The 19,350-nt window shown below is 40.8% G+C and overlaps 2 protein-coding genes and 1 long non-coding RNA gene across 6 annotated transcripts in view; 1 reads left to right on the top strand and 2 right to left on the bottom strand.

Annotated features, from left to right (window-relative positions):
- Nucleotides 1-345, bottom strand: part of dock1 (dedicator of cytokinesis 1) — a 198,067-nt gene extending 197,722 nt beyond the window's left edge. The window contains exon 1 of the mRNA XM_016676605.1: nucleotides 268-345. Within this exon, the coding sequence (XP_016532091.1) occupies nucleotides 268-310 (43 nt within the window). The 5' untranslated portion in view covers nucleotides 311-345. The remainder of the gene's footprint in view (nucleotides 1-267) is intronic.
- Nucleotides 346-431: 86 nt separating this feature from the next.
- cunh10orf90 (chromosome unknown C10orf90 homolog) lies at nucleotides 432-19,277 on the top strand. 4 transcript variants are annotated; one of them, XM_016676602.1, is made up of 10 exons: nucleotides 432-519; nucleotides 2,850-2,987; nucleotides 3,082-3,817; nucleotides 6,793-6,856; nucleotides 9,069-9,157; nucleotides 11,859-13,164; nucleotides 15,759-15,914; nucleotides 16,231-16,358; nucleotides 17,087-17,269; nucleotides 18,790-18,877. In XM_016676602.1, the coding sequence occupies exons 3-9, from the start codon at nucleotides 3,251-3,253 to the stop codon at nucleotides 17,264-17,266; spliced, it is 2,490 nt and encodes an 829-aa protein (XP_016532088.1). In that variant the 5' UTR covers nucleotides 432-519; nucleotides 2,850-2,987; nucleotides 3,082-3,250; the 3' UTR covers nucleotides 17,267-17,269; nucleotides 18,790-18,877. The 4 variants fall into 4 exon arrangements, with proteins under 4 accessions (XP_016532088.1, XP_016532090.1, XP_016532089.1 ...); XM_016676603.1 differs by lacking the exon at nucleotides 432-519 and having other exon boundaries at nucleotides 2,761-2,987; nucleotides 17,087-17,264; nucleotides 18,789-18,871; XM_007562388.2 differs by lacking the exon at nucleotides 432-519 and having other exon boundaries at nucleotides 2,763-2,987; nucleotides 9,072-9,157.
- Nucleotides 17,685-18,782, bottom strand: LOC107837361 (uncharacterized). Its single transcript, XR_001663384.1, has 2 exons — nucleotides 18,367-18,782; nucleotides 17,685-18,297 (listed from the first exon to the last, which is right to left on the bottom strand). It is a non-coding gene; the product is annotated as an uncharacterized LOC107837361 (long non-coding RNA).
- Nucleotides 19,278-19,350: the final 73 nt, after the last annotated feature.

The raw sequence follows: 19,350 nt of genomic DNA, 5'->3' as shown, positions 1-19,350 counted from the left end.
TCCACACTCTTCCCCACAAAAGACGCACATTCCTTGTTCTGCATTTCAGGCGAACTAGCGGGAAAACTCTTGATTTGCATTCCTCCAGTTCAGGCACATTTCTACCTGAAACTCTCCCACGCCGCCTTAACAGAGCCCCCTCAGCCGGCCGCTTTCTAATCCAGTTCCCCTCCCTCTGCCCCCATAACTTGTCCAGTGAAACTGATAGAAGAGCAGAGGGCTAGGGCGAGAGCTAGCGATGGGAGCATGCAAGTTTTTGTTACGTACCAACTCCATACTTTTCCTTCTTTGAGGGCACCCAGCGAGACATCCTCGGAGTCGAGGCTTGGCTTCCTCGAGTTTTGTCCTGTGTCGCCGGTTTAGAAAGCGTCAAAACGAGCGTTTGTTTTTGACTTCAAAACAGACTTTTTCTCCCCCTCAGTTTTCTCTGAGCTTTGGGGAGCTGCTCCGAGCAGCCATTTTCCAACAGTGACAGGACGCTCCGCAAGGGGGAGGAAAGGAACACAACTTTTTCACTCAGTAGGCGTTCATGCAGGAGGCATCCTGCTCGACTTGTACTGCTCTGAAAAGTGTGACTGACACTGCATGACTGAAAACATAAGCAAATAATCGTTGCTTTTAACGTTGTTTCATAGACATGCAATGTTATGCATGTATGACTTCTTCCCACTAAATTAAAGTATCAAAAAATATAACAAAAATATGTATATTTTAATACAAAAATTAAATCTATGTGTTATATCATTTCACACAGTGAAAATGTTCAAATATTTATTTCTAAAAACCAACACCAAGAGTATATTTCTCAAATGTGACTCTAACCCTAGTGCTCTGTATCCAAAGTGAATGGAAAGTTTAGTGGAAGGACACACCATGTATAACTGCAGTGCTTGAGAGGATTGTGATACAAAGTCCATTTAAAAGTGTTTTGGGAATCTTACAAGGCTAAGACTATGACTGGAGTTGGTGGTTCCAGGGCCAACACACTGAAACATTTGCAGGACAGGAGCTACAACTACTGGATTTATAAAAAGCCACACTTGAAACAAACAAAACATCAGCAGCACATTCACCAGGTTAATGAGAAAGGGGACTGGAATGTTGCACCAACTTACAAAAACCTCAAATTCTGCTTCTCACATCCAAATTCTGCACATCCTGTATACCAGTGAACTTTTGTCTATATGTTATTGACACAAAACAATTCTGAACTAGATCTGTAGGCACTCTGTTGGCAGCTTGTTCAAGATAAAAAACTGTGCAAAGTCATTTAGCTAAATGCATATGAACAAATAGAACAGATGTTTTCAAATCTGACACTTTTCAATTCAAGTTAATACCACACAATATTCAGCTACTAACAGATGGTGGGGAGGAAAAAAAAAACAACTAAAGTGCAAAGAAAACTTTGAAACACTTTCAGAAAGTCAGAAAACTTCCAATCGCAAACATTCAAACACTGAATTAGAATGCATAGAGCATACACCAATATCTGACTTTTCTGGTGTGAAGCTGGCAGAGTAGAGGTATCCAAGCGAGCCTGTTATCTCCTGAGCCAATAAGGGATTTCTCTCCTGTGATTTGCTAAACAAACCTTAAGAAAGATGCACCTGGTCCACACATTTGAATTCATTCATCTTTATTCATCTGGTTTGCAGAATGGATAACCCTACTGGGTCCATCCTGTGCTTCATTGAAGTCTCTCAGCTGCATGACCTTCACACCCTCACTTGCTGTGTTGGTGTTTTTCCAGTAGAGGGCGTTACTACTTTCAAAATTACTCTGTCGAGGCATAACATTATTACCACTGGCAGGTGAAGGGAATAACAAACAGCTAAGACAGTAATTTTTTTATGCCCCCTGAGAGATTAAGGTTTTAAGTCATCTTTTAAAGTGATCAATGATTATTCTAACTTTTTAGAGTCCCATCTTGAATCTGATGGAATATCTGTTGAGGAAGCAAAAGATTTGAGTGATGATAAGGAGGCCTTCTAATCTCAAATACTTCTAGCTCATCACCAAAAATAAATAATGAAAATAATTCCTGAATGCCATTTGTTTGTATGATTGAGGAGGGTATAAATATGTTCCAACGAGGCTTATTTTTTATTAAATGTTGACAAAAACAGATTTAATTTAAAATCTTGGTTGAATAAAAATTATTTAAAACAACCTCTTCTGAAGATTTAAATAATGTTTTGGTTAACTTTTGTTGCTTTATCGACCCATTGCTACTTGGTTCCTTTCCAAAAGCTCTCAGGGAAATAATTGCATCTCTTTTTTATGAACCCATGTACATTCTCTCTTTATTGCGAAGAAATAAAATAAACAGAAACATTGGCTGGGCCGAATTCTTCTGCCTCCACATGCCGCATGGGACATCATGTGGGTCACAGTTGCTTATCTAAGAAGACACTGGCCCATTTTAAGACGGTCTTGCTGGAGTCACACGGCTCAAATGGAGGCTTGAGGGTGACAACGCTTATCATCAGACACTGACCACGAGATCACAGACAGACGGGGGGAGAAAGAAGATGGGGATTCACCAGAGACAAAATATGACGCAGAAAGCAAGCCATGGAATAACACGGATAATCTACTAATTAGAAATACACCTCGATTTGTGACAACACCTCACAAGCATTCAGTGTTCTGTATGGTTTTTGGTTTAAGAAACGGTATCCCAATTTCAACGTTGATTACTGTCCTCCTTTAGATGAGCATGCATTGAGTCAACAAGTGTTTTCTTTCTTTCTCCACCAGCAAGCCCATCCCTCCGTGTCTTTCTCTTTTTCCTGCTTCATTGGCTGTTCAGCTGTTGTGCTCAGTAACTCTTTTGTTTGCCAAAGCATCCCTCACATTGCTACATGCCTGACTGGAGACAGTACCCACCAGCACCTACTTTACACCAAGACAGACAGTGTTTGCTTCCCAAGAGCTTTGGACTGAGAAGAGTTGGAGTCAAGAGAAAAAAAGGGATGTATTTGGTGAGTATTAGAAACATGATCTTATAGATGCAGGGAATTGTTGGTATAGTCACTGGTATAGTAACCTGAAATGTCTTATATCTTATCACAACAGATCAACAGGAAAGATGACCTGTTGCTAATTCTTGCTCAGGATTACTTGGATCCCTTCGAGAGTGTGTCCAAATATTTATGCCTAAACTCACAAATGGATTCTATGTAAAAGGGCTTAATTTACTGGTTGAAATTCAAGACCTGAAAGTGGTTACTTGAGATCCCGAGAGATGACTCTCCGCAAGCCAGCTGCCCACCCAAGGAGGGCTCCGGGCTGGAGAAGGTCAGGAGACGAGTCCTATTGGGAGAGCTTTACGTCAGGAGAAGAGTCTTTACCTCGAAGATCTCTGTTTTCCCCTGCGCCTCGGCCGCAGAGCGCCATTGAGGGGCGCCAGCTGGACTTCTGGCTGGAGCACCTCAAGACAATGCAGAGCAAAGGCCAATCACCATTTCACAATGCATCGTTGGACGATCGGACTGCATCCATGCCTGTTCTCGAGGGACAAGCATCAGGAAGAGCATGGAGGCAGACGGGCTTTTCTTCCTTCAGCGCAGCCTCGTCTTCATGTGAGAGCTCACCCAGCAGCCAGGAGTCCCTCCAAACTGTGTGGTTTCCCTCTCCAGAGCGCAAGGGAGGCTGGGAGAAAGCTCACATCGTGAATTCGCCATCAAAGGAACAAGCTCAGCTCAGTTATCTTGCTCCAGTCAAAATTGGTTGGTTGCCAATCCAGAGAAGAGTAATGATGGTGGGGAACACTTGCGCCCAAAACCAGCACTTGGACGCATCAGGTGGCCAAGTAAGATAGACACAAACCCTGTAACTAACAGTGGATTAAATCATGCACACTCTCCTTCTAGTTTTCCCTAACATTCTCTGAATTGTTTTAGCTTCTTGAGAAAGGGGTCGGGGAAGAAGGGTTTGACTTGTGCTTATTCTGAAGTTTTGAATTTTGTTCTTTAGTTTCATTTTACTGGTAAAAGACAAATGATCAACCGACAAAAAACCCCAAAACAAAACAAAAACACATTATATATAAGACATACTTTGATTTTATTTATTTATTTAGGATATTTACTCATGTGGGTCACAGATTATATTGGTCAAACAAGTGCATAATTTCAGATCCTCCTGATTCCAGCCCATTATGTATTTTGCATGTAACATGTGAAGTTTGTGCTATGCCAATTTTCCATCACTGTGGGAAAGACTAAAAAGCTGTCACAGGACACCAGGGGGAAACATATAACAGATCTCCTCTAGGCTACAAAGCTATGGCAGACCATGAGCAAGAAGCTTGGTGAGAGCGAACATTAACTTGGACTGATATGACTATTTGGAAATGTAAGAAATATAAAATAATAATCAATATGCAGAATAACAGAGAAGACGGAAATGTTGTGGTCAAATGAAACCAAAGTCAAGACTAAAACAGACATAAACTTAGCCACATTAGCATGCCATGTTTTGAACAAAGAGAAATACCGAATATGCAGAATTTTATTTAAAATATTTTGGTGTTTCAAAGAATTCAAAATAGTGTGCACTCTAGCAACATTTCCAAGGCCTTTGGAAGAGAAACAGACCCACAGCACCATAGATTATCCATCATACTTGACAGTGTGCATGAGGTGATTTCCATTTCCACCCATCAAAAGTCTTTGTTGTCAAAAAACAATGTCACAAACAATGCTCTCTGATAAGAGCTCTCAGTTCCAGTAGACTGTAGCAGACACATGTTAGTCATGTTTGTCATGGCAGTACAGAAAAAGTTGTTTTTATTCTCCCATCGCTCCCAAACAACCAGTTGAAAATTAATAATTAGTTGAATTATTAGACCCTTGTAGAGGGGGTCTAATTATTGCTATGGAGACACGGTGTGTCCAAAATGCCAATAATTCCATTTTGGTCATAGAGCTGCATAGCCAAACTCTAAATCTTACAGAAAATCTAAGGAAGAAGCTAAAGCTTTGAGTTGCCATAATGCAGCAGCTAAGAAAGCAAAAGGATTTCCAGAGCTTCTGTCCAAAGGAGTGGGTCACAATCCCTGCTGAGATGTGTGCAAACATATTGACCAAATACAGGAATTGCTGTGTGTACCCTCTGGGCCAAAGCTGAAAGTCAAGTTTTACTTCGGGTTCAAATTTAAAATTTCTTTTGTCTTCCTGTTCTGGTTGACATTCTGCCTCTCATAAAAATATACCTACTATCAAAATACCTGTTCCAAAATTAATTGCTGTTAAGGAACAGCAGTTACTGTTAGTTAACTTCTTTAAACAACTAATTTATAGTTCAATGTTTAAAGCCTTTATTTAAAGACCCCATTATGAAGCACATTCATATATTAACAGCTTAGCACACCTCAAACTTATAAAAACTCTGTCAGATTTGACCAATGAGCTGTCTTTTACAGAAGTCTTAAAGGAGCCATTTAAAGAGAAATGAGCTGAAATAAAAATAATATGGATTGTAAAGACACAAGAAGGAAGGCTGGAAGGTACAAAATGACCAAAAGAAATACATCTTTAACATTTTCATCTTGCAATAACTGTACTTACACAGGAGCAGCTAAATTGGACTCTTTATTCACTGTTTTGTCTCCCTTTTGATCTTTAAATATCAGAGATATGCAAACTTAGAGCAAACACATGGAGCAATTGATGAGGCTCATTGCCGACAGAATCACCATCCACAATGACTCTTTGAAGATCCTTGAATGACACCAGTTATGACAACAGTTAATTTCCCCGTTGGGACAAATAAAGTATTTTTAAATTTAATTGAATTTGGAATGGTGATGTCATGTGTCTCTTAGTCAGTTTGGACTGTCGAAATACCCAATAATCTCATCAAACACTTATTACAAAAACACATGTTTTAGGCACATTATACAATTATGTAAAAAGCAGCTTTGTTAATGTGTTCAGGGAAAGACAGCTCCAAAACCTTAGACAATATATATGACAAACTGGAAGCATCATAATTATTGATTTTTCTCATCTTACTACGTCTGTTTCAGCTGCATCCTTTGATTTTCTCTACTCTATTAGTTTGGATAACCATTGATTAGCATGACATAGAATATCATTATCAGTTACTTTATTGAACAACTTTTGTACCTTTGAGGATATTCCCTTTGTGGAAAAAAGAAAGCATTTTGTAAAGATTTTGAGCTTGTTTAACCCAAATCTGTAACAAGATATCCCCTCAGGTTGTGTTGCTCTGATTTTGTAATATTTGTGAGGCAGCGAAGGCTCATGCTGCGAAGGTGATGGTGGTTTGGATCCAGGCAGAGCGTAGTAGCGCCAGACAGGGCCATTTGTAGTGTAGAGTCTGAGTTACTCAGGGAGATGGAAGAGCTCAGGCGTCCTTTGAAAACAGCCGACTCGACAGGATCTCGACGCTTTCTCGAAAGCTTTACGACTAATTTGGAGCTGAAAAGGCAAAGATTGAGCTTAGCTCCCAGAGAGGATGCGAGTAAATGTACAAAGTTGAATCAATGAGAGCACAGCATTATCCAGTTAACTTATAATACGTCTCCACAATCAATAATTTGCAGTGCAATACAGGGGGCGGGGCGAGGGGGGGGGGGGGTTTGATTGAACTGATGTGCAGAGCGAATCCCTTTTCTTCCGACTGCCCAGTCAACCAGCAAATGTTACATACAGTCATAATCGATTGTTGTACAAAAGTCTTCTTTTTTAAACCTTTAAATCTATCGGTGGAGAACATTTTTATTCCAATACAAACTTCTCTCTCTTTTTTTGCCTCTAGGTGAAACTGAAACAGCCCATCACTCCAGCATTTCAAAAGAATGAAGACACACACTGTTCTAAAGGTGTGTATGCATTTAGCTGTATCATTGCAGGATTCTGTGTTTTTCCTAGTATTCAATACTAAAGCTGCCAAACTGATGTGGTCAAATTTTTGTGACATGTCAGGGAAATAAATCTGTACCACCCTGACTTCTCTGGTAAAAAAGAAATAACAGGCAAAAGCGTTGAATTCCATTATTGGCACATTATTGTCTTTTGGTATCATATCTTCCAACACAATTAAAAGGACAATCTGATCGATTAACAGTGAGAGGAGGGATTCCTATGACAGGTTCACAGTTTGACAAAAGCAGACAGAAGAGGAAGGAAGTAAAACACAAAACCCTCAACTCATTACTTATATTAGCCAATTGTCTGGATATGTTGCAGATGGGTCCAGATTATTGGTTGTCTGTTTTTATGAAAAGTAAGCTTTATTAATTTTTTTTTTTTGCATCTCTCTTTCATTCCCCAGCCAGTAATTCGATCCTGTTTCTGCCTTATTTAATGAAAATTTCATGACTTTCTTGGCAGGCAAACAGCTTGCTTCTCATAAGTTTCCCTAAGTAGTGCTGTCCAAGTCATCAGCTGTCACTCTCTAAATCAACACGAAAATAATCTGTCCTGACTCTTGTCCCACAGTACTCAGACAGCACTGTAGGCAAAGTAAATGGAACCTAAACAGGCCTAAAGAGCTAACGAAAAAGAGGCGGGATGGGGATTGAGGCGGGAGTCAGGAAGATAAACGGAGATCCAGGCTGATCGGAGAAGGAGAGTTTTTCGTCTTTGAACACAGCAGCGCTGCACTCACCAAGTTTGATCAGAAGCTTGATCTTTCAACTTCTTCCTTGTTTGTGCATAGATTATCCTGACAAGACTCGGGCCGCCGGCAGAAATCAAAGCAATCCGTCTACACGGCACCAAGAAGCTGCGTAAAGACAGTGCAGTAGTTTTACCACCCATTAACGTATATGACAACGTAAACATTTCTTGTTAAAGGCTACATTTACAGACTAAAATTAAGTGATAGAGAAATGTATAAAAAAAGGTCAGAAAACAATGACTAATGTTAAAATGTTAAAAGTTATTTCCCTGGAGAAACACAATTGCTAATGGAACAATTTAGGTAAAGTACAATGAATATGAAAGTTTGTATCTGAAAATGTTCATATTGTATTCAATAATTTTCCCCAAAATTTTCAGCATGAAATTATGCTACAGCCACACAACATTTATTTTAAAACTAATAAAAGTAGTGCTGACAGCCCCAGCTGAATTTGACCAGTTGCCAGTGGGGCATTGTAAAATCTTCACCTGAAGATAAAATAAGCAAAAAACAATGTAAATGTTGCTAAAAAGAAAACTGCCAACATTTTTCCATCTTAAAAATCTCTCCTTTCGCATTTTATGTCTTGCTGTCTTCATTTGGCGGAAACAGCTAAATTTAGATTAATTTCTCTATCCCTCAATACAAATCCCATTTAGCAAATATGAAATTACCTAATGCGAATGAGGACTCATTAAATGTTAAGCTTAAATATGAGGCATTCTGTATTTGAACTTTCACGTAATAATTAAGTAAAAATAAGATGATGGCCGTAAAAAGCTGACCATTGGGATCTTAAAGAATATTTGCCATGTGTCCTTCAGCCTTCATGGTCTCCTGGGATATTAATGTCAGATGCTGATTGAAAAAAATTAATTCCCATAATTTAATCACGGTTAGCGAACGAGAGAAAGGAGGAACAATGAATAAATTAGTGAAGGAACATTTTTTAAGCAAAAAAAATACATGGGCCTTGGTCATTTAATCTCCAGGTGCAGTTGTCCAACAACGTGCTGTAAATTTTGGCTCGTCCCTTAAAATGGAAATCACCGCAGATTAACCGCGCGATAACCCATGGTTATCCCGAAGTGAGGGCCTGTCACCATGGTAACGGCAGCAGGTGGAAACACAGCCAGGCAAGCTGAAAGGGCCACAATTGGATATCAGTCACACCAACGCAGTCATCCCCTTGAGGAAGCAGGAAAGTGACTCCAGGGTGGTGCCAGGCTTTTTTTTTTGTTGTTGTTGTGCCCATGTGAATTATTGACAGTGTCAACATTTCCATACAGTCGTTAGAGAATTGCTTGATGTGTGTATGTGTGCGTGCATGTGTGTTTGTGTTTGCACATGCTAAGTCGAAAAACGACATCCTGTCTTGCGTGTAATGCATTTGTTTTGCCTTGATCCAGCAGAGTCGGAGAGAAGTCACACCAGTCCCAGTGCACTGGGTGTGAAGACAAGGAGGACAACAGACAGAGGCGCTTCTGTTAACAACGAGGTAATCTGTTCCTCATTTATGAAACTAACAGCTAGGCTTTATAATAAAACTTTTACAGGTGGAATGTAGGAGTAATAATCTGAGGATTTGTGAAAGTTGGTGAGTTAGTTGATGTTTTTAAGCTAAAGGTTGAAGCTGTATTTTTCTTTGATGCCTCAGTCAGTATTTGAAAACATAGATTGATTTCCATGCTGGTCTGACAGGACACTCACACACAAAGCTTAAGGTTCCTTTAAGCAGTGGTTTCTAACTTTTCAAGGACTGACCTTCTGCTGTTTGACCTCCTATAAATCGGTAATTATGAGTTAAAATATAAAAGATCTACGTTATAAACTACCTCTTAAAGTAATTTGTGTAAACTTACTACCATTCTGGCCAAAATCACCAGATTCCAACCATCCATTCCCAAGCAACAAAAATCTTATTACATTTCAATAAAAAATATTTGCAAAAATATTTTTTATTGCTGGCTTATGTTATTTTTACCTGCTCAACATGGCGCAATAAAAAGAGTTGTCAAGGCAGCCTGCAAACCTGGCCCCCTGTCACACCCATTCGATCGAGATGAATGTGCCAGAATTACAGCTAACTATTGCAAAAAGCTTGTGAATAATAAAACTAATGTTCTAGAGTTAAACAAGGAGTTCTGCTAACAAAATACAAAATATATGACTTTTGTGTTTTGTATATAAAATGTATTCTGATCCGAAAGGAAGTAAAATCCCTGCGTCATTAATTTTTCTTTCAGCAAACAGAAATATTTTAAGTGGAAGCCTAAACTGACCTAAAACAGGAAACAAACAGTGTATGTAAATGTGAACATGAACTGCACGTCTTAGAGCTGTGAACTCCTTCTGAGGGCTTCCAGCCTCTGTATGTCCAGCGAAGCCTGCGCAGTCAGAGGATGTCCCTCCATCTGGAGGCGTGTTAGGTAAAACAGTGCTTGGGAACATCTAATCTGTGTGCAGGGTGTCACTCCCTGTCTGTGGCCAGTAAACCCGGTAAATGACTCTGCAGAGGAGCATCTACTGCTGCTTTAGAGGTATATAGTCAACATTCAGAGTAGCTGTGGGTCAGAAACTTAATTTGCACATTGCAAAATGAGACGCTTCGGCATTTTCTCCCTAGAATTCAACCTGCTTGATGTCATGTAATAAAGAGTTCTCTCCTCCAACCCGACCTCACACCTCTGGTGCTTCCTCAATGACTGTCATCACGAATATTTCCATAACTCCTCCGCCTCGAACCTCAACCTATTCGGTGGTCCCGAAGCGCTGCAGGCACAGACTCTACAATTTAACTAGCTCTTCCAGCAACCCTCCACTTTCCAAAGTTTCCTAAAAATCACCATAATGGAGAATTCAATCTATTTGGAGTGATGGATAGTTTAACATCATATGTGTTAAGAATGTCAATTGGGGAGCAGAGATGTTGTGCATTATATCCGATTAGAAATATTTCCACGAGAACGTATCAGTGTTTCTTTAAGTGCTATAAACAACATCAAAAATACTGACGCCTAGAGACAGAAATCTTTGCTTTTTTGCCACCGAGTTGCTGTTGTGAAAAGAGTTTCATTGTCATTCAGTGAGGGATAAGTCACGCTGTGCGCTGGCTTTAGCTGCAGCTCCTTCCATTGCTGCTGGGGCAGTCACTGTGTCAAGCAAGCAGTCGATCACCTGACACCAGAACAAACAAAACAGCTGACCTGCAGCTGAAATGCACAGCTGAAAACATGTCAGGTTTTCAATATTTGATGTTGGGGGAAAAAAAAAGAAAGAAGATATTTGCCCCTTAGATCAAAGTGCCAAACTGAATCCATTTCACTTTGGTGATTAATGGCAACATTTTTGACATGTTATAGCGGTGTTGCTATGTTATCCGTCCACATTTTTCCACATCTTGTCATGTGCAAACAGCAAATTCCCTTCAGACGAGCTGAAGAGAATATTGCATTGCGAAGTAAAAGAAAGATGCGCAAATTTCAGCATGTTTTTGAAATCGAAATGTGAAAAGTGTGGCATGTATATCTGTTCTACCTTCTTTCATCCTGAGACTGTCTGGTCCTTTAACCCTTTAGTTACTTTAGGTTTATTATTAGGGGAGCATTAATCAGAGTAGGACCCATAGAGGCATAGGGTGTGTTTAAACCCTTAAAGGAGCAGGAGAGGTTCACATCTCAATATGGAGAATCTGTCCTGCAATCCACAAATCTGAATTCTATTGAAGAGAAAGCCGTTGTTCAAAGAAAACCAAAAGAAGTGGTGTCTGCAGTTTGTCATGACAGTTGTGTGCACAAGCCACGTGTACGGACACAGCGTTGAAAAAGCCTCCCTAGATGAGACCTATATTGATTTGGGTGCTTTTTGCAAAGGAGAATGTGTCAAAATTGTAGTTGTTCAAGGCAAATACAGACTTACCTCAAAACATTCACTGCGAAAAAAAGCAATGAAAGAGGATTCTGCAAATTATTACCTTGAAGCAACTGAATTTAAAAGGCACTCCACTTATTACTATTTTATTTTATGCAAAACTATTTAGAACTCTTGGATCATTTCCTTCCACTTCACAATGATTCATCACTTTGTGTTGGTCTACGACAAAAGATGCTGCTAAATACATTTAAATTTATGGCTGTGATGTGACAGAATGTTACATAATTTGATGGTATGTGCATACTGTGATCTTATTTCATCCACAGGGGCCTGCGAAACAGCACTCTGCAGTAAACCGACTTCCCGGCTGGAACACTCTGAGGACAGGCTGGAAGCCCAGCAGAGCGTCAGGTCCTTCGGGAGGAAATAACTCCAATGAACTCACCAGGGGGTTTGAATTAGAGCCCCACGAGAAATCATATCTGATGACAAAAACAATCACAGAACCCACTAAGCATTCACCTCCTGATCGCACAGCTTCTGCTAATCCAACTGGTTGTCACAGTTTGCTACAAGGGGCAACTACGACGAACACCCAGCAGCCCCGTACTCCTCTGCAAAGAACAAGCAGCGTTCAGCCTCTAAAGGCCACTGTCTTTTACGGGACAAATAACAGCTCAGAATCGTCACACATACAGACAAGTTCGGCTGCGACCACCCTCATCCCTCAGAACATAGCAGGCATCTCTTCCATCACCATCTCCTCCAGAAAAGTGAGCAGATCAGCCAGCTTGCCCGGGTCCCGATCCAGGAAGTCTCCTTCTCCTCTCCCACCAGAGTGCAAGCCCATGGACCCAAACTCCCAGCAAGTAAGAGTGCAGAGGAAAGCTACTATAGTGAAAGTGACAGAGCAGAGAGTTATATCAAGCTCTGCCCCGGACAGCAGTCAACCGGGAACCGTACCCTCTGGCAACACTTTGGACACTGTGGTTCGGCGAAGAAAGGCCACAATCATTAAAGTGACAGAGCATAAGGAGAGTTACAGTCCAGGCAAGATAACACCCGGGAACCCAGAGTACAGACACAGCTACACTGAAGGACTGTATAAGAATAACGGCACGTCGAGTCAAGAAAACCATAAAGAAAACAATAAAGTACCTGCTTATCACCTGAATTCCTCACTGAGTGCAGCTGCCCCAAACACATTCTCTTCAGATGGACAGAAAAACGAAACCCTGCACAGGTCTACACTGAAACTTTTTCTTAGTAACCCCCCTGCCGTTGCATCCCCTCCCTTGGAGCCTCGACCAAGGGCCGCCGGACAAAGATCTGAGAGGCCGCAAAGACCACAGAGCTGCTACGGCGGTTTGACTGAACACTCTAAGCAGAGCAAGGAAGGTGTTGCACAATCGCCTGACTGGAAGCGGAGCTCCGGCCCTCCACAGGACACCTCTATCAATCATGTGGACTTCGACCGCCTTTTCTCCAGCTCTGGAAAAGCAGTGAAGGAAGCAAGTCGGCCCACGGCAGCTGACACGCTCACACCAAACAGAAATGAGAAAGAAAGACTGCCACCGACAGTGGATGGAACACGCAGAGCCTCTCCAAGTCTCACTCTCATCAAGGCCCCGGGTAGGTTTCTCTGTCCCACTTTGACAGTGTTCCTGTCAACATACAGGCTCCATCTGTCTTTGATCTATATTTTCAAAGCATCGCAGTGTCTAAATATACACTTCCTTTTTTACAGTTTATGCCTTGTAGCTTCAACATATTACACTCCATCTGTATAGTCCCTCAGCTTTGATGTCTTGTTGATTATGAGATTGTTATATAAAAAAAAATATCTCCCTTCATCTGTTGCAGTGAGAGCGCCTAACTCTCTTGCCAGGTATATGCCTGAATAACAACTGATATCTATGCAAAAAAAACAAAAAAAAAAAACATGCTCATCCACCCTCATTTCTACCTTCTTTTAAAAAAAATATATTCCTACACACTTAAATCGATTTGAATGAAAAATTTATTCCAGCCCCATTTTCACTTCTAAACACCCATCCATCCATTGTCTAGAAACGCTTATCGTTGCAGGGTAATGGGGGTTGTTGCCAATCTCCAGCAGTCATTGGGCAAAAGGTGGACAAGTTACCAGTTCATCACATTGATGCACACACACGCACACACACACACACACACACACACACACACACACACACACACAGAAAGCATGACTTGGCTTCCGTCAAATCTTTCCACTGGTATCTTCAGTTTTTCTTTTGAGTGACCTCGTTTTAAGACACTTCTTCATTATTGTTTTTAAACACACTTCTTTGGTAAGCTAACTGTGCAGGTCGCACCATGGGCTAATAAAAGGTCATTTGCATGCAGTGCCTTGCGGACCACTATGGGGTGCCCACAGTTTGAGAGAGACTTTGCTAAGCCGACACAAAGTAGCGCATAATAACAAAATGTGAGAAAAATCATAAACGGTGGTCATTTATACATTTATGGTTATGACTGTACTGTACAGGTGAAGGGTGCATGTTGTGCGGTCAACAGGTTGTCTCATCTGAGCTGTGGGTTTTTGCAGCTCCACCTTATTTTCATATTCAGGTGACGGATCTAAAAAAGGGGATGTAAGATTTTCAAAGCTTGGGATTTTATCTTAATAAATTAATTCTGCTTCTTCAGTGAGATAGTGACATTTCTGTGGTGGAGAATGAATTCAGAGCTCTGACAGGTGGAAAAGCTTAGATTGTTTTGTATCACTTGCCAGACAGGATCAGGAAAAAGAGGCCCCACGTTCTGACCCCTTTTTATGTCTCTGAGGTGATGTTACTGATGCTGAGCCAGCCTCTGCCCACACCTAACATATTTTATTGGTGGCTTGATGCTTTTTTTCATTTTGTAAGCTGGTTGTCAGCTGGCTGCCGAGGCAAGGAAAAAGTGATCTTGCAGATCAAAATGAGGACATGTGCGAGGTTTGAAATGGTGCTTGGGAAGTCCAGGGGATTCCTGTGTGTGGTATTGATGTAAATTTGGGTATAGCAGGTCAGACACCTGCTTGTTTCGGATCGCAAGTAAAGCACAGCATAAACAGTGCGAACTGTGAAACATCTGAAGCAGAAATCTTAAACTTTTTCTTTAGTTCACAGATATTAGATATTAAAATCTAACTGCAATGTTGTTAACTAAAAGCCACTTGAAAATCAAACATGATTGATCAGACATTTTTACTGCTTCAGTGTTATTAGATGTTTTTGATAAAAGTGGAACACTTAGCAAAAGGTGTGAACTGTCATTCTGCTCTATTGCAGCACTTCAGAAAAGAACCAACACACTCAACCATGGCGATTGTGTGATGTACACTTCTGTACATTCTGATTGTACACTTTTGTATACACAGTGACAGGACACTAATCCAAAGTAAGCCAGTAGTGTTGAAAGAAAACCAAGTTTTAAGTTTGGCCTAGTCAAAGTCTAGCCATAAGTCTGATTAAAATGCTCAAATGTGGCTGAACTAAAATAATTCTGCAAAGAAAAGTGGGAGGAAGTGTAAAACCTCACTGTCAGTGATCTCAAATGTTTCTTGCCAAAGATTATCGGAGACAGTTTTTACCTTTTAAAATGGGTTCAGGTTGGTTTGGATCTTTTCTTTTCATTCATTATTCCTTTAGTAAATAAAATCTGCATTTGAAAAGAGATCTTTTTATAATGTTGAAATTAGGGGGGGGGAAAAAAGATGTTCTGGATCCTTTCAATTTCTCTGTTTCTCTCAAATGAATTGTTTATCAAACAGATCTCGATTTGTGACTTAATTATGGCAAAGTGTCCAACATTAGAAACAATCTCTGCATATTTCACAAACACTAATTGATTGCTTGAAGTTGCCAAAACGATTACCCACAGGAAATTGTATATTCAAGTGAACAAAACAATGTGTGGAGGGAGTTTTCTGCTGTGCTAGTGCGCCTCTTCATTTATTATCTCTTTTCGCTGCATGAAATTATTAATTACCCTCTAATCACATTCATTAAGAGTGTCGACAATTAATTATAAGGCCAAAGGCGGCGTAATTTAAATTCCGCGTTTGATCCAGTCCGCCGCAGAATGAAGAGGGATATTAAAATGATGTCAAAATCGGCCTGTTGACTGCAGAACCCAGTAACAAACCACTGCCGCTGTTTATACTCGCAGTTTGCTCACATCAAAGGCCTCCTGCTTTTCAGATCCTGACTCCCATCAGTCTCAAGAGGAAGTGCTCGCCCTCAATGCGGCCGCGATTATAGCCAACATCAAACTCCAGAGGCAGCTCAGTAAGAAGAAGAAAACACCAAGTGGCGATTCAGAGAGGCCCTCCACGGATTCTTCCCGGGGAAACGCTGGTATTGTTACACAACTCTGTCACCAGACGTGACAGGAAGATTTTTTTTTTTTTTAATGCTTGTCGTTTCTCACCTCGTGAAAATGTTAAGCTGGAAAAAGTTGCAGGTTCGACACTGTGCTTGTGTTGAATCAGTTTACTCGCATGGAGATTTTCCTGACGCTTGCTCAGAGTAGCCAAGGAGTAAAATGTTGCTGCAGGCCTGGGGAGCTGTTGAGCAACCCCACGCTGAGCTCAGGCATGCGGAGCTAAGCAAGGTGCGAATGAAACACAAAACTATTTGATTTTTTTTTCTTCTTTCCCTCCTTCTTTCTCAGAAGTGACGGACGAGAGAGGATATATAAATTCCAAGAAAGGCGAAGCCCGGCATCACAAGCGGCCTCACGCTGAATTTATTTCACTGATGCCAGATCATGACGGGTCAACTGAGAGTGCCTCCCTTCAGGTAAGGTCAGAGGTCACTTAACGAGTTAATAAATCAAAGAAACAAAAGCATATGTTATGATCTGTTAAACATTGATTTATTATTTTTTTTTATTTATTCGGAGTGGAATCTTTAAACATCTCATCTAGAACCTTTATGTTCATCTGTAGCACCATTTGGTGGTAAAGCTCTTTGGAAACAATTAAAAAGAATGAATATTTTGCTAACAGCTAGCCTTTGAGGTTTTATTTGACACCTCTTTCCTTCCTCCTGATTTGTGTGGTTGTAAAATAATCCTGGAGCCTTGTCCGGTCATGTTTGTTAGACTTCCAGATGTTTAGAATGTTTTAATTATTGCTCTGGTCGTAGATATAGCAAGCACGTTTATGCTAGTAGATATTTTCTTCAAGTGCCTCCACTAATTGAATGGGATGTTTGCTTCCTATTCCACTTTTGAGGAAATGGACATTTGTCACATTATTGCATTTGTACCCCCGAGGCTAATTCACACTGGGTCCGCTACAAAGACAAACTTTCATGTATTTTAACATTAATTTTAGAAGAATCTTACTCTACCGTTATGAATGCAGAAGAGTCTGTGTCAGATGCACAGACGAAAACAATGATGCAAAAATATATTTAGAGAAAAAAAAACTGAAAGAAAAACACTTAACAAGAACTCCAAGCGCAATTCAAGAGACGCCCTAACTGATTTGTCAAAGAGAGCAATGTGTTTCTGCCTTTGGCAGGGAGCGCTGCAAAGGTGCAGACCAGTATTCATCAGCCGCTCCCGGGACAGAGTGCGAGCGCTGGAACGGAAGGTGCAGGAGAGGAGGGAGCGGTCGAAAGCGGGGAAGCTGGAGTGGAGAAGGGATCAGCTCAGGCAGCTTAGGCCCCACAGCGGCACGGGGGCCTACCTCCATGAATGAATGGTGAGGTCCCAACAGTAAAGTGTCACCTCTTTAAACCTCTCTGCCGTCCATTGTCCCTGTGCAGCTGCAGTGGCCTTTTGCCACGTCGCTAATCACCCTTATGCAGATTTAGAACAAAGAGCAGAGAGAACGACTGTCGACCAGTCTTGTCCTCTAGGGCTCAAAGGGATACAGTTGTTTTTTTTTTTTAATGATACAGAATGCTGCGTGCTGTACTTGTGTACGTTTCACATTAAAGATTTTTAGATTCTTGCTCAAAAAATCAACACAACACACAAAAACTGCTTAGGAATGTTCAAAGGATTTTGTCCTTTTATTCCCACAGACTCTTTGCTTTCCTGCCCACTAAACTACTAAACATAACATGTTTCTGAAGACAGAGCATGTTTTTGTGGGGTTCCAGGCTATTGTTTTATTGTTCTGCTTGACTTGCATTTGCTGCTAACTCAAACTCTCTCATAGGACACAAAACCAGAACTCTGAAGGTTAATGACTTTGTTTTCATCTTATTTGCATAGTCAAGAAATTATTGTCTAAATGTTCATGATGCACTTAATCCTGGAAATGAAAAAGGTTATTGTTTTTCTTTTCAGTGAATTGGTTCAATGCTTAAATTACCTTGAAGGTGCAAAACTGAGTCACAGATTTTTTTTTTACCACAAATATGTGAATTAAAAAAAGAAAAACAAAAAACAAAACTCCAATCTGAGAAACTCTGGCATCACAGAAGAAAACTTTTTTTAATGTTTTAATGTTAGACTCCCTTAACCTCATGAGTTTCCTTTGAGCTTATGACCCCAAGAGCAAACTTTGCATCCACAAAATAAAGTGGGCCCGACTGAATCACCAGGACATCTCTGAATCTCTGAAGCTGATATACAGATAAATATGTTAAGAATTTCCCAATTTTTGTGGAAAGACTTTTTTCAAGGAAGTTGTGCTTCCGAAATCAAAGCAAAAAGCCTCCAGGCATACCTCATGGCATGATTCTGCAAGTGTGCCCTGCATCCAAATAAAGCAAAACTCCACTAGTCAGATCTACACAAGTGTCTTACAGTTCATGCAGTCATCATCTCTCGTGTGCACGATAAAAAAACAATGACAGATTGATCAGAAGGACTCAGTTTAAAGTGACCTCCAAATGTGCTCTCATAGTTCCCGGCTTCACAGTGAACAATGGCTTCTTTATCTCTCTCTCTGCCCTCTCATGGCCAGAACAGAAAACTACAGCTGAGGTGTAACAACAGCTGTGGAAAAACTGAGGGTTGCTGTGTTTGAAGGTTCTGTCCCAGCGGTGCAGCAGTTGTATGCAAAAGTAACGACGTTTCATAAGAAACAAGCAGACAAAATGGATTACACGCCTCGGTTTAAAACCAATGTGTTTTTCCTCTGAGAATCCTGACATTTTCCTGCTGTTCTGACACCGGGGGAAATCTCTGGTGATTGACTGCCTTTCTTCAGCGCTACAATGCAATCAAAACGTTGTGTGTGAGCGTGTGCGTTTGTGAATGTGCTTCCAGATAACCTTTCCGGACCCGCGGACGGAGGTATTTCCCAGAGAGACGTGCAGTTCAGATCTAAGAGGCGAGTGGCAGCTCGTCTCTCCCCCCCGACAGGCTGACTGATGCCGTCCTCGTCTGCAGACTTTTTCTTATCTTTTGTGCTGCTACCTTTTGCATGCGAGGGCCTGAGCCCGTATCAGTGAGATCTCCTCCCAGTATCCTAGTTGGGTTGATCTGTCATCAAAAAAATCCTCTGCTCCGAATAAACTCTTTTGTTCTTTCCGGGTACTTTGACTTATTGTTTTAATCATCCTAACCTGACAAGCTTGTCTGATAGTAAGTTATATAAAGGTTAACAGATGCTTACAACCACAACAAACAATAAGTAATGTAGTTTTTTGTTGTTGTTCGGCGCAGCGCAAACATTTCTGAGGAGGCAACTGCCATCCTGTTAGATTTGCTATCAGGCAATCCTATGTTCCAAATAAATGTATTTATGCAAATTACATTTTCCCAATGAATAATTCCACCTCACTCTATATGTGAGGACAACATTTTATTTATGTTATGACTTTTTTT

This window comes from Poecilia formosa, unplaced genomic scaffold, assembly GCF_000485575.1.
Source record: "Poecilia formosa unplaced genomic scaffold, Poecilia_formosa-5.1.2 Scaffold136, whole genome shotgun sequence".
NCBI lineage: Eukaryota > Metazoa > Chordata > Actinopteri > Cyprinodontiformes > Poeciliidae > Poecilia > Poecilia formosa.
The sequence above is the reverse complement of the archived record's forward strand: the minus strand, read 5'-3'. Positions and strand labels throughout refer to the sequence as shown.